Source organism: Loxodonta africana, chromosome 19 (assembly GCF_030014295.1).
Source record: "Loxodonta africana isolate mLoxAfr1 chromosome 19, mLoxAfr1.hap2, whole genome shotgun sequence".
NCBI lineage: Eukaryota > Metazoa > Chordata > Mammalia > Proboscidea > Elephantidae > Loxodonta > Loxodonta africana.
Genome location: NC_087360.1, coordinates 10,090,961 through 10,104,469, shown reverse-complemented (window position 1 = coordinate 10,104,469; position 13,509 = coordinate 10,090,961). Strand labels below are relative to the sequence as shown.

Below are 13,509 nucleotides of genomic sequence, written 5' to 3'. Positions count from 1 at the left end.
TGGCCCATCCTTCACAGAACCAATGCTCAGACCTCAGTTCTTGAGCCAGGGTCTTTCCCAGGTGAAACTAACTCTCAGCTGGCCACTAAAGAATGGCCTCTGCTGGCCAAGGGTGATTCTGACAGAGGCTCCACAGTCTCAATATTTTAAAGGATTTCCACATTACAAACCATGTGACTTAAGTCATTTAATTATATTTTAAATGTCTGAGTAAAAGTTTAACATAAATACTTCCACTTATAAGACTAGTTCTCAAATCTGGCACACCTGACACTTCTAATTTAAGACGCAATTCAAATGTCCCTTCTCAGTGCAATTTTGCCATAGTCTCTTACCTAACTGGACCACTAATTCCAGCTCCCAGCTTCTGAGTCCAATTGATACTGTATTCCTCTAAAATGGAGGTTTCCTATTAAAATAAAGGGAGGGGGCAGAGAATGAGTCCCAATTAAAAAGCTGAATAATTAAGCAGAGTTGGGCCAATAGAAGAGCTTACCACTCAACTTCTCATCTTCTGAGAGAATCTAATAAGCAGAGTTTTGTGTTCCTGCAGGGCATTATTATGAAACATTTAGTCTAAATAACTAGGTTAGGTTTTGTTTTCCAACAAGAGAAAGCAAAGACTTCATGACAAAAAGAAATTCTTTTTTTTTTTTTTTTTTTGAGGGGGAGAGGTATTCCTTCGAGATGATCGTTAAGTGTATTTTCTGAGATTCAGGAAAGACTGGTCCTATATAGGCTGCTATGCTACAGAGGCCTGAATTCTTGAACAAGGTGATCAAATTGTTGGAATAACTGAATAAATTTAACATAAAAGTACAGATAATCATGGAACCCAAATATAGAATGCTACCCACTACCCCCATCTCAGAACAGAAGAGCTGGAAGCCAGAGCTGCACACCATCTCCCTGTCCCCTTGGCAGGGTCTCCTTGGCAGCTGGATTTGGAGTCTGGATGTCATTCCCTTAAGACCTTTAAAAAAATCTTTTTAAAAGAAAAAGAAAGTTCAAACAAAGTAATGGTAAAAATCATAGTAAATTTATCTAATTTCCAACATCATTTTAAGTACCAAGATATTCTATCACACTCATTGTGTAACTATTTTTTTTAAATAGCTTTCAATAGTTCAAGATAAAGCCTCTATAATGAAAGTTTTTTTATAGAATTCTTGCCTAGTCACTGCATGCTGAGCTTCTGTTGCCACACGGTATTAGACAGGTCATATTATTTTAGCTGTGACAGTCTAAAATTCATTTCCACAGGGTTCCACAGGTAGAATTTGAAACCAACTGCAGACCAAAACTTGGGAGACTTATAAATTGTTTTGCTGCCCTGAAAATTTGATAGATCATGTGTAGCACTAGAATCTTCATCGCTAGTACATGGGAACAGGATATTAGTTCATTCAACACACTGAGCAGGTAGTGTGTGCCAGACACCAAGGTAAGCTCTGAGATGAAAACAGAGCTCCTGCCGAAGGGAACATCCAAGTGTATAAAACTAGCTTAGAATAGCCTCATCTCCATACCTTTCTGCTGCCAAGTTCTTGATAAACACTGTCAGCATAAGCGAATGTTCAGTAACTATGGAATGAATGACTAGAAAGGGGAGCTAAAACCAGGTGATGAAGGGATGTTGAGATGGGAGGACCAGCAAGACACATCACTACACAAACTCCCTTGTGTACAACTATGCACCAGGGTTAAGGACCTTGTCAAGGTCACACAGGGAGTTACAGACACTATCAAGATTAGTAGTTACCGCTCTGGCCTCTCCCCAGCACCATTCTGACTGTCAAGGGCAACTGCCTCTTGTTGAACCACCAGCCTTTCAGCTAGCAGTTCAGTGCTTAACCACTTACACCACCCAGGGACCTGGGGTAATTACCTAGGCCCCAGCAAACAGCTTCGGGACAAGTTCTCCCCAACCAGGGCAGTCCCAGGCTATGTCTTCACTTACCCCCTCCTCAGCAGAACTCAAACCTGCCCGTTTAACCTGTCTGCTCTTTCACGTTCCTGCTGCCTGGCTTGTTTGATTTGAGAAGACTGAGAGGAAGACAGCAGTTGGAGCATAATCAAAGCTTCATGGTAGAATCAAATCAGTTGCCAAACCCCACTTCTCCTCAACTCCAATGGAATCATACACTCATAGGAGACTATGAAAAACAGAGATTTGTTCTACTTAACTATTATAATCAGATCAAAGGACTGTTTATATGCCCAGCTCCTGAGATGTAAAAATAAATTCTTCACTGTATCAGTGCTTATTAGATACTTTCCCTAAGTTCAACTTGTAGAGAGGCTCACTGACTGTGGTTCTGACACCTGACTTTGCCAAAGGGAAAGAGTGGCACTACCAGGCCTCTAGAGCCCTGATTCCTCAACCCCATTTTTCTTACAACTCTCATCCTTTCCCAGATTTTATTCTTGCACCTTTGCTAATGGTGCCAAAACAGTGCCCAGCTGGGCAAAAGAAGTATCACTCCTATACCTTTTGACGAGACTGTGTGTATATGGGATATCTTCTCACATATTTCAATGACAGGAGAAGGTAGGAAGGCATGAGTCAATTAAAGCACTTTACTGAAGGAAATGAAGAACTATTTCTTCAAAGGCATCAGTGACAAACACATTGGCTGGGTTCTGCTAAAGAAGTAGGCCCGCTATTCTCAACTAGGAGCCCTGCTGGCACAGTGGTTAAGAGCTTGGCTGCTAACCAAAAGGTCAGTAGTTCAAATCCACCAGCTGCTCTTTGGAAACCCTATGGGGCAGTTCTGCTCTGTCCTATAGGGTCGCTATATGTCGGAATCGACTCAATGGCAACAGGTTTGGTTTTTTGTTTGTTTTATCTTAAACTATTAAGGACGTAGATACTTGCAATGAAGTACTTCTTGACAATCCTATGAGACCACGGGTGAACAAGTTACTACACATATATTAAAGCTGGCCCACTGCTCGGAACACAGCCACTTATGTATTGTCTTTGCTGGTTTCATACTACAACAGCAAAGTTGAATAGTTGTAACAGAGACCACAATGGACCGCAAAGCCTAAAATATTTACTGTCTGGCCCTTTACAGAAAAGTTTTCTGATCCTTGTTCTAGACCACTGTTTCTCAACTCTAACTGCCCATGACAGATACCTGAAAAGTTTTGTTAAAAACCACCCAATGACAAGGCCCCTGCCTAGGGATCCTAAAGCAACTGACTTTTGGTGGAGTCTGGACATTGATATCTGATTTCTACTCTCATCTCTATCTGAGGTGGACCTGAGTCATTCCCTAAAGCTCAAAAGCTAAGGAAAAAGGGAAATTCTGGTAATCACAGTGTGAAGAGGTAAGCAATTCCTCACCACAAAAAACGAGCTTAAAATTGGACAAAATTGTCAAAAACATCTATTTCAGGACACTATAAATCAAGCAAATAGAGAAGAGGATATTCTTGAGAACCTGCTGGAGGTTCAGGTAAGAAAAGTGGGTGGTCTGGCATGGACTCATCCCATGGCTTCCCCATTACTCTCACTACCTGTCTTTGTTATCTAGTGCTGCTATATCAGATATACTGCAAATGGGTGGCTTTAACAAACAGAAATTTATTTTCTCACAGTTTAGAAGAATAGAAGTCCGAATTCAGGGTGCTGGCTCCATGGAAAAGCTTTCTGTCAGCTCTGGAGGAAGATCCTTGTCTCTTTGAGCTCCTGGGTGATCTTCAAGTGGCTTGGCACATGTTTTCCACTGTCTCTGCTCGCTTGTTTAATCTATTTTATATCTCAAAAGAGACTGACTCCAGATACACCCTGTACTAATCCTGATCATTAACGAAGACAACCCATTCCCAAATGGGATTATAATCCACAAGCATAGAGGCCGGGATTTACAATTCATATTTTTGGAGGACATAATTCAATCTGTAATGCTACCCAAGGCTCACCCTGTTGGTGACAACGCTAGTTTTACCAGCACAGGCTGGCTATGAAAATCAGCAATTTTGCTGCCCTGGGGGTGTGCTCACTTTGGGGTGAGAAAGATAACTCACAGCTGTGACAAGGAAAAGTGAAGAGTACAGGTGGGAATAAATACTTCTGCTAGCCCCAGGGCTGCAGTTTCTTGTTAAAGCATGTAGAATCCCCACAATTTAATATGAAAATCCTGGAACTGAGAATCAAAGAAGGGCTGAGATAAGCTCCCAGACATTCCTATCTGACTGGGAAACTACACACACGGGGAGACTTAAGAAAGGCAATGAAAATTGAATGCAAAAGGAGGCTTTAGAGCTGGCTACAGTTTAAAAGGCTTTCTCCAAACCCCACAGAAATTGATCAACAGAAGGTAAAACCTTCAGGAGCTTTAAGTATTTGAGAAGCTCTGCCCAAATCACTGGCTGGCAACTAAGTTATGCAGACATAGGGGCCACCTACCAGAAGCCAGGGTGAAAAAATGAAAATATGAATTTTAGAACTGAGCTCTGCACACCACAGGAAAAACAGATACCAGCTTAACTCTAAGCAATTTACTAAATATAACAACCAACAGAGGGGATAAATCAGAATCAGAGTTGCTAAAATGTATTATTTGAAATGTCCACTTTTCAACCAAAAATTACTAGACATGCAAAGAAACATGAAAGTGTGACTTAACCTCAAGAAAAAAGCAAGAGCAACTGATTATGACTTGGTTGAGATGCTACATTTAGCAAAGACTTAAAAGCAACTATTTTAAATATGTTCAAAAAATAAAGGACACTATTGTGACATTGAGTCAAAAAATAGGGACTTTAAATAGAGAAACAGAAACAATTAAAAGGAACCCATGGAAGTTCTAGACTTGAAAAGTACAATGATCGACATGAAAAATTCACTAGAGGGGCTCAGTAGCAGATTTCAAGAGACAGAAGAATTAGTGAACTTGAAGATCAACAGAAATAATCAAAAACAAGAAAAAGAAAATAAGAATGAAGAAAAAGTGAGACCTGTGGAACAATGTCAAGCATTCCAAAACATGTCTAGTAGGAGACTCAGAAAAAAAAGAGAAAGGGAGAGGGGGCTAAAAAATATTTGCAGAAATGTCTAAAAACTTCCTAAACTTAATGAAACAGTAATCTACAGACCCAAGGAAATCAAGAAACCCTAAATAGGATAGACTCAAAGGGAACACCCCTAAGCATATCATAGTCAAAATACTGAATGACAAACATCAAGAGGAAATCTTATAAGAAGCAAGGGAAAAAAATGACATTACCTACAGAGAACAGCAACACAATAAATAACTCACTTCTCATCAGAAACAATGGAGGCCAGAAGACTGCTGAATGACATAGTGAAAGTATAGAAAGAAAAAACTCAAAAATTTTGTCAACAAAACTATCTTTCAAAAATTAAAGTGAAATAAAGGCATTATCAGATAAGCAAACACCAAAATAATATATTGCTAGTAGACCTGTCCTATAAGAAATACTAAAAGAAAGTTCTTCAGGGAGAAAAGCAATGTCACCAGATAGAACCACGGGAAGGAATAAAGAGAACCGGAATACGTGAATATGTGGGTACGTATAAAAGAATGTTCTTCTCAATTTCATTAATTTATATAAGATTGTTTTAAAGCAACAATTGTAACACTGTGCTGCTGGGTTTATAGAATACACAGATGTAATATACATGACAATGAGACCAACAGAGGAGGAAGGAGGAAGAAGGAAATAAAGTTATACTGGAGCAAAGGTGCTATTTTACTTAAGTTAGTATTAACCCAAAGCAGATTGTGTTAAAGATACATATTATAAACCCTAGAGAAATCAGTAAAATTAGTTCAAAAAAATTTTTTTTCAAAAAATATGGCTAGAAAATCAATTTTCACTAAGTTCATCAAATATTAAGAACAGAAGACAAATAAGCAAAAACAGTCACTAATTCCAAGGTGCTCATTCCCCAGTTTTAGCTAAGTGCTTTGGAGGTAGTAAAATCATGGAGCTCATGGAAGTCGATGCTGAGATGGGAACAGAGCCTTAAGGTGTAGCCACTTGACTTTTTTTACTTTTAATTTTTAGAATAACTTTACTTTGTCGTTGTCATTGAGAATATACACAGCAAAACGTACACCAACTCAACAGTTTCTACATATACAATTGAGGGACACTGATTACACTCTTCAAGCTGTGCAACCATTCTCATCCTCCTTTTCTGAGTTGTTCGTCCCCCATTAACATAAAGTCACTCCCCCCTTAGGTTCCTATCTAATCTTTTGAGTTGCTGTTACCAATTAGATCCCATATAGTTCTTAAAGGAGCATAATGCTCAAGGCAGACATTTTTTACTAGTTAAGCTAAGCTATTGTTTGGTTTTAAGAAGACATCAGGGGATATTTTTGGTTTAAGATTTAAAGATCATCTCAGGGCAGTAGTTTCAGGGGTTCATCCAACCTTCATGGCTCCAGGAAGTCTGGAGTCCATGAGAATTTGAAATCCTGTTTTCCATTCCCCCCCCCACCCCCGCTTTTGATCAGAATTCTGCTATGGAATCTTTGATCAAAATGTTCAGTAATGGTAGCTGGCACCATCCAAATCTTCTGGTCTCATGACAAAGGAGGCAGCTGTTCGTAGAGCCAATTAGCTCCACATACCATATCCTCCTCCTATTCCTAACTCTCCTTCCTCTGTTGCACCAGGTGAATAAAAAAACAGATACCAATTATTGTGCCTTGGATGGCCACTTCCAAGCTTTTAAGACCCCAGACACTATGCAACAAAAAAGGAGGCAGAACAGAAGCTCTAAACACATTGTTAGGCCAATTAACTGGGATATCCCAAGAAAGTATGACCCTAAACTTCCAAAGAACCAAATCCTATCAGGTGTTTGGCTGTACATCAGAAGCTTCAGCAGCTGGTTTTTTTTTTTTCTTTTCTGTCATTGTTGTAAATATATCACACAACTTTTTAGCTATTTAGCCATTCCATATAAAGTTGAGAATTTGTTCTATTTCTGTAAAGAAGGCTATTGGGATTTCATAGGGATTGCATTGAATCTATATATCATTTTGGGTAGTACTGACATCTTAACAATATTGCCTTCCAATCCATGAACATGGAACACCTTTCCATTTAATTAAGGCTTATTTAATCTCTTTCAGCAGTGTTTTATAGTTTCCATTCACATCCCTGGTTTGATTTATTTCTAGGTATTTTGTTCTCTTAGATGCTGTAGTAAATGGAATTGTTTACCTAATTTCCCTTTCAGATCTCTCATTGCTGGTGTATAGAAACCCATCTGATTTTTGTTTGTTGACCTTATACCCTGCAATTTTGCCAAATTCCTGTATTAGCTCTAAAACTTTTCTTGTGGACTCTTTGAGATTTTCTATATATAGGATCATATCATCTGTAAATAATTTTACTTCTTCTTTTCCAATCTGGATACCTTTTATTTCTTTTTCTTGTCTTATTGCTCTGGCTAGAACTTCTAACATAATATTGAATAGAAGTGGTAAGAGCAGGCACCATTGTCTTGTTCCTGATTTCAAGGGGAAAGCTCTCAGTCTTTCTACATTAAGTATAATATTGACTTTTCATATATGCTCTAAATCATATTGAGTAATTTCCCATCTTTTCCAATCTTACAGGTTTTCATCAAGAAAGGGCTTTGGATTTTATCAAATGCTTTGTCTGCATCCACAGAGATGATCATGTGCTTCTTGGTTTCATTCTGTTTTTAATAGTAATAGGACAAGATCTGAAAGTCCAATCAGTCCACTTACAGGTAGTCTTATAGACCCTATGGGACAGAGTAGAACTGCCCCATAGAGTTTTCAAGGAGCGCCTGGTGATCTGGATTGCTGACCTTTTGGTTAGCAGCCACAGCACTTAACCACTACTCCACCAGGGTTTCCCTCAGGTAGTCAGGTAGCTGAATTGTTCAAGTGCTGTAGCTGGAGTCCTGGAGAACAGTTTTTCCAGCTCAACTCTACAGGACTCAATGTTCCCCGTTTGATGAATAGCCTCAATAAAGCAAAACAATGAAGCACGATGCCATAGAACAAAAGTCTTATTTGAGGTTATGCTTTTGGGTGGCTTCCAAAGGAGGACAGCCTAGCAAGTACTGGGTGTCAGATATATTCTATCCATGTCTACCTGGGAAATCTAGCCTTGTAACCACTAAGTAACATTGTCTGCCCATTTGTATACTTGCTCACCAGCATATGTCCCTCTTTTGTGCAAAACCTTTCCATGGTCCCCCTATTACACTGGGTAAAAGCCAAAAGTTCTTACAATGTCCTACAAGGCCCTACATGCCCTAGCTTCCTGTTACCACTCTATAGCATCACCTACTATCCCTTTTTGCTGACCCATTGCATTCCAGCTACCTTACTATTCCTGCAACACACAAACCCTAATCCTACTTCGTTCAGGGACTTTGTACTTGCAGTTCTCCGTGCCTGAAATATTCTTCCCCCAGATATTGGGGGCTTGCTGCCTCTTTTCTTTCAGAGCTCTACACAAATGTCATCTACTCAGAGAGGCCTTCCCGGACTACCCTACCTAAAATAGCACTCCCCAGCTTTTTATACTTAATTATAACCACCTGACATATGTTTATTACCTAACTCCCCTATCTAGAATATAAGCTCCATGACAGCAGGGACATCTGGAGTCTGGTTGTACCACTAGTGCCTAAGAGAGCACCTGGCACAAAGCAGACAGTAAATACTTGTTCAATTTAAAAGTTTGCCACATATGCTTTAATTCATATAACTTCAGGCAGCAAGTCAAGACCCTGTATCAATAAATCCCATCTAAAAGAAAAAATGAATACATCAAAGCACTCTTTTTGAACTTTTATTTCTATTATTCAAAATTTGATCTTCTTTAATGTGTAAGTTATAGTTTGATGCTTCCTTTAAACAGGTGACAGGAAACTGATGACTGCTATAAACTTTATACCAATTACCACTGAGTTGACTCTGACTCATGGTGACCCCATGTAGAACTGTGCTCCATAGGGTTTTTAATGGCTTATTTTCCAGAGATCACCAGGCCTTTCTTCCAAGGCAACTCTGGGGGGACTTGAACTGCCAATGTTGTGGTTAGCACCCGAGCACATTTACCACCTACACCACCTGGGACTCCTCTATAAACTTATCACCCCAAAATATCGTTACAATTGTTAAGTTCTTAAATGGTTACTGGTAATAGTGACCGTGTCTTCAGGAGAATAATAATTCCACATTGCCAACGCATGTTTGTCCCTGAAGGGAAAATTAAGTTCTTAAATGCACTGAGTTGACTTAACACTGTCAGGTTCAAGTAAAATAAGCAAATAATTCATATCAAACTTTAAGCTTCAGTGTTCAATTTACCTAAGACTCTCATTTCCCAGCTAGTTAACCCTCAAGACAATCGATAACTGACTCAGTGAACAAAATTTGCTTGTTCAAAAAAAAAAGTAGACAGGTTTTAGAAAACTTGTCATTTTATTTGAACATTTTAGAACAACACATTTGTTTTTCTTTTGATTAACAGAATAGTAAATCACAGGAAACTTAAAAAAAGTCACAGGAAACTTAGGTATTCGTAAAAAAAAAAAAAAAAAACTCAATACTCCCTACTGATAGAAGAAGAAAAGAGGCGGGAGGGAACACACGGCAGAGTGAGAACATGCCACACGACAGGCTTTGTGAGAAGGCGAACCACCTCCTTCTGAAACTTCAGATTTCCAAGAGGTTGGTTTCAAAGAAATCCAGAGAAATGAGTTAAGTCAAACTCTCTAAATGCTTCGCAGCAGAGACCCATCCACAAGCAAATGCTGGTAGCGCTTTGGGAGGGATTGAGAGTTTAGGGACCAAAACGTGCAAAGTGCCTCTTCAGTGGGTCCTCAGCGTTCTACCCATATCAATGTTCTACCTGAGCTCAAGTCACGTCACCACTTTAACCAGGTTGGAAGGAATCGGACATCCCACCCCCCCGCCCCCGCCCCCCCCACACATACACTCAAGCCCTTGGCCCCTGGGCTGTAAAACGCGGTTCACGTAATCCAGGGAAGGCCGAAACCTGGAAGTCGCTGGAACCTCTCACGCCAAGTTCTCTCCGCTTTCTGAGGCTGAAGCGATTGGAATGCCACAGGGACAAAGCGGGGAGGTGGGGGCACTACCCCCTTACCTTGATGGCTTTCTCCATCTCGCTCTCCTCCGACATACTCCGCGGGCCCCCCACAGTCGGGAGCCGCGGAGGCTGCGCAGATCCCCGCTCCCACCGCAGCCGAGGGAGCAATGGGCTTGGCGCTCGGGGCCCTGGGCTTCTGGAAGACAGGCAGTAGCCGCCCCCGGGGACCGGCGGGGACGAGGACCCCGGCGCCGGCTCGGCCTCGGCGGGCGGCTCTAGGCTGGCGGCGGCAGCAGTGGCGGAGGAGGCGGCCCCTGGGGAAAAGCCTTTGTGCTGGGTCCCGCGCGGCCGCCTCTCGGCCTCATCCCCGGCGGGGGAGGCAGGCTCCCGGGGCAGGGCGAGGCGGGGAGGGCCCCGGCCCGGGGCGGTGTGCAGGGGCCTGGCGGGGCCGCCTCTTAGGCCCGGGTTCGCCAGGTCCTCAGGAGGAGCCTGCGCCTCCGCCTCCGCCGCCGGCACCGCCGCGAAGCCGAAGCCGAGCCCGCCGCCGCCGCCGCTGCTGCTCCCGCCGCCGCTTCAGCGCCACACATCGCCGGGACACCCGCGCCGGGCAGCCCCGCCGGCCGCCCGGCCGCCCGCGTTGCGCCCCACCTGAGCTCTGGGCCGCCCCTCCTGCCGCCGGGCTCGGTGCCCCAACGGCTCCACCCGCCCCTCGCCGCCGTCCGCTGGGGTTTCCGAGTCGCCCCCAGGCCACGCAACTGATTTGCAGGCGCCTGCCAGGGTCTCCCCGCGGCGCGCCGCACCCAGGACAGGCCCCGGGGCCCTCCGCAGCTTGGGCGTCGCGCTAATGACGTAACGGGGCGGGGCCCGACGGAGCGGGGCCGCTGGACAGCGCCACAGAATCCGCGGAGCTGCGCGTGCGTCCGTGTCTCGCGTTCTCTGGCGACGGAGTGGAAATTTATTTCCCCAGCAACGCGCTGTGGAAAGGAACAGTGGAGGTCGTCCCCTAAGGGAGACGGGAAGACTCTGGTAAGCAGATAGAATCATGTATAATAATAGCCCCAGTTGTTCAACTCACGAAGCGTTAAAGGTGCGTGAATCTCTTTTTGTCACTTATCTCCTTTTGTCTTTACAAGGTAGACATTTGACGCTGTGAGGTAGGTACTGTTCTTGTTCCCCGTTTACAGATGAGGTAACTGAGGCCCGGGGAGCTGAACTCACTTACGTACAACTGAGACGTGGTCAGCCCAGGATTGGAACTCAGGCTTGTGCTCCGAAACTAAACTCTACAGAACACCAACAACTTATAAAGGACCTTTGAGGAGTTTTAGGTAGATCACCTTTTGGTTGTTCTTCGTTCATTCACTCAATTTTTTACTGACCACCACTACGTGTCACGCCTCCTAGATACTCGGGAAGTGGTAGGAACAAGATAGCTTTCCTGCTCATGGATCTTACTTTCAGGAAGCAGAAACAGGCAGTAAACAGGGAAAAGCACAAAGTGTGTGATAGATGCTAAGAAGAAAATGAGGAGGATGCCAAGGTAAGAAAATAATTGGATGTCGAGACCGTTTCACGTTAGATGAATAGGAAAGATCTCTCAGGAGATAGCATTTAAGGTGAGACCCCAGAGGAATGAGTTATTGAAACTCTGAGAAAGATGTATCTGGGTAGATAGAATAGCAAGTACAAAAATCTTAAGGTGGAAATAAACCAGAAGGCCGGTGTAGCTGGAATAGAATGAGCGTGAAAGAGAACAGTAGGGTGGAAAGGCGGTGCGTCACATATTTCCTTAGGCATCACTGTAAGAGCTTTGAGTTTTGTTCTAAGCCATTGGAGGGTTTTAAACTAAAGAATAGGATTATGTTTTAAAAGATTAGTGTATAGAGCTAATCAAGATGAGAGATTCTTACAGTGCTTGAACTAAGGAGGTGGCAGTGAAAGTGGAGAGAGTGTATGGATTTCAGCTGTTTTGGAGGTTGGGTTGACAGAACTTCCTGAAGGATTAGATGACAAAGCCAAGGATAAGAAAGGAATCGGGGATAATGCCCAGGTTTCTGGCTTAAGCAACTGGATAGATGATGATGCCATTCAGTGAATGAAAGACTTGATGGGGGTGGGGTGGGGTGGAACCCAGAGTTCTTTTCTATCTGAGGTAATTTGAAGTGTCTGAGAGAAATAGCAGAGGGTAAGTCAAGTAAGTATCATATTTTTATGCAAATAACATGCACGTTATATGTTTTTTGCCAACCGTGCAACCCCCTCGAGCACTATTTTCCTAGGAACACTGTACATGTTATATATGTGGGAGCATTGTTTGCAAAAATATCATAGCTGAATATTGCGGCAAAGATTGTTATCCACCAAAATTTGGCCATATACCTACAGTATATCCCTCACCTCCCTTGAAGTAGATGTGGCCATGTGCCACATCTCAGAAGAGAATGCACAATTTTCAGGCCTGGCCTGTAAAAACTCCCGCAGGTGTCCTCTAGGCACTTTCTCGTTCTGCCAGTCTGAATCATGATGATGACAGGATTCTGGAGAAGACAAGGCCTCAACATGGAAGGTTCCTGGGTAGAGGAAAACTCTGCTTCATCAACCTAAACACCCACCCAAGACTGTTATATGAGAAAAAAAATAAACTTGTGTTGAACTATCATATATTTGAGTCTTTTTGTTTTAGCAGCTCTTCTTACCCTACCTAATACAGATAGGAACGTTGATCCAGAAATGAGCTTTGGAAGATAATTTCTAAATTACCTGAATTAACATTATTCATAAGAGTTAAGAAATAGAAGCTACCTTGGATTCATCCATTGATTATTCATTAAGGATTTATCAAATGGTTCTCTGTGCCAGGCATTGCTACATAATAAAGATGCAGAGATAAAAAAAAGACTCAAGGTCCTTGCCCTGAAGCAACCCTGAGACTAGCAGCTCAACCTGTTGGCTGTTCTTGTTCCTACATGCTTTCCCTTTACCTAGAAACATCCGACTTAGGACTTACGGACAACTCGTACTTGCCCTTTAATGTTGTGCAAATTTGCCATCACTTTGAAACGACTGAAGTAGCCCCTACTTGCAACAAATTCTTCATCACAGTCACCTTCACTTATTGCCCATGCAGCTTTTAAATCATTGCAAAGACTTTGAGCCTCTTCTTGTACTAACCAAACTCACTGCTGTTGAGTCGATTCGGACTCATAGTGACCCTGTAGAACAGAGTAAAGCTGCCCCGTAGGGTTTCCAAGGAGCACGTGGTGGATTCAAACTACCAACCTTTTGTTAGAAGGCGTAGCTCTTAACCACATCACCACCAGCGCTTTCCCTCTTGCGCTAAAGTAAAGCTCAGTAAGAACTGTATGCACTTGTTCTGACTTAAAGACATACTTAGGAGTGGATCTCGTTCTTAACCAGGGGACT

The 13,509-nt window shown here is 42.7% G+C and overlaps 1 protein-coding gene across 1 annotated transcript in view; it reads right to left on the bottom strand.

Moving 5' to 3' along the window:
• MAPKAPK5 (MAPK activated protein kinase 5) overlaps positions 1–10,287 on the bottom strand; it is a 49,345-nt gene extending 39,058 nt beyond the window's left edge. The window contains exons 1-2 of the mRNA XM_064272221.1: positions 10,144–10,287; positions 336–409 (exon numbers count right to left, since the gene is read on the bottom strand). Coding sequence (XP_064128291.1) covers positions 336–409; positions 10,144–10,179 — 110 coding nt within the window. The 5' untranslated portion in view covers positions 10,180–10,287. The remainder of the gene's footprint in view (positions 1–335; positions 410–10,143) is intronic.
• Between the last annotated feature and the right edge of the window lie 3,222 nt (positions 10,288–13,509).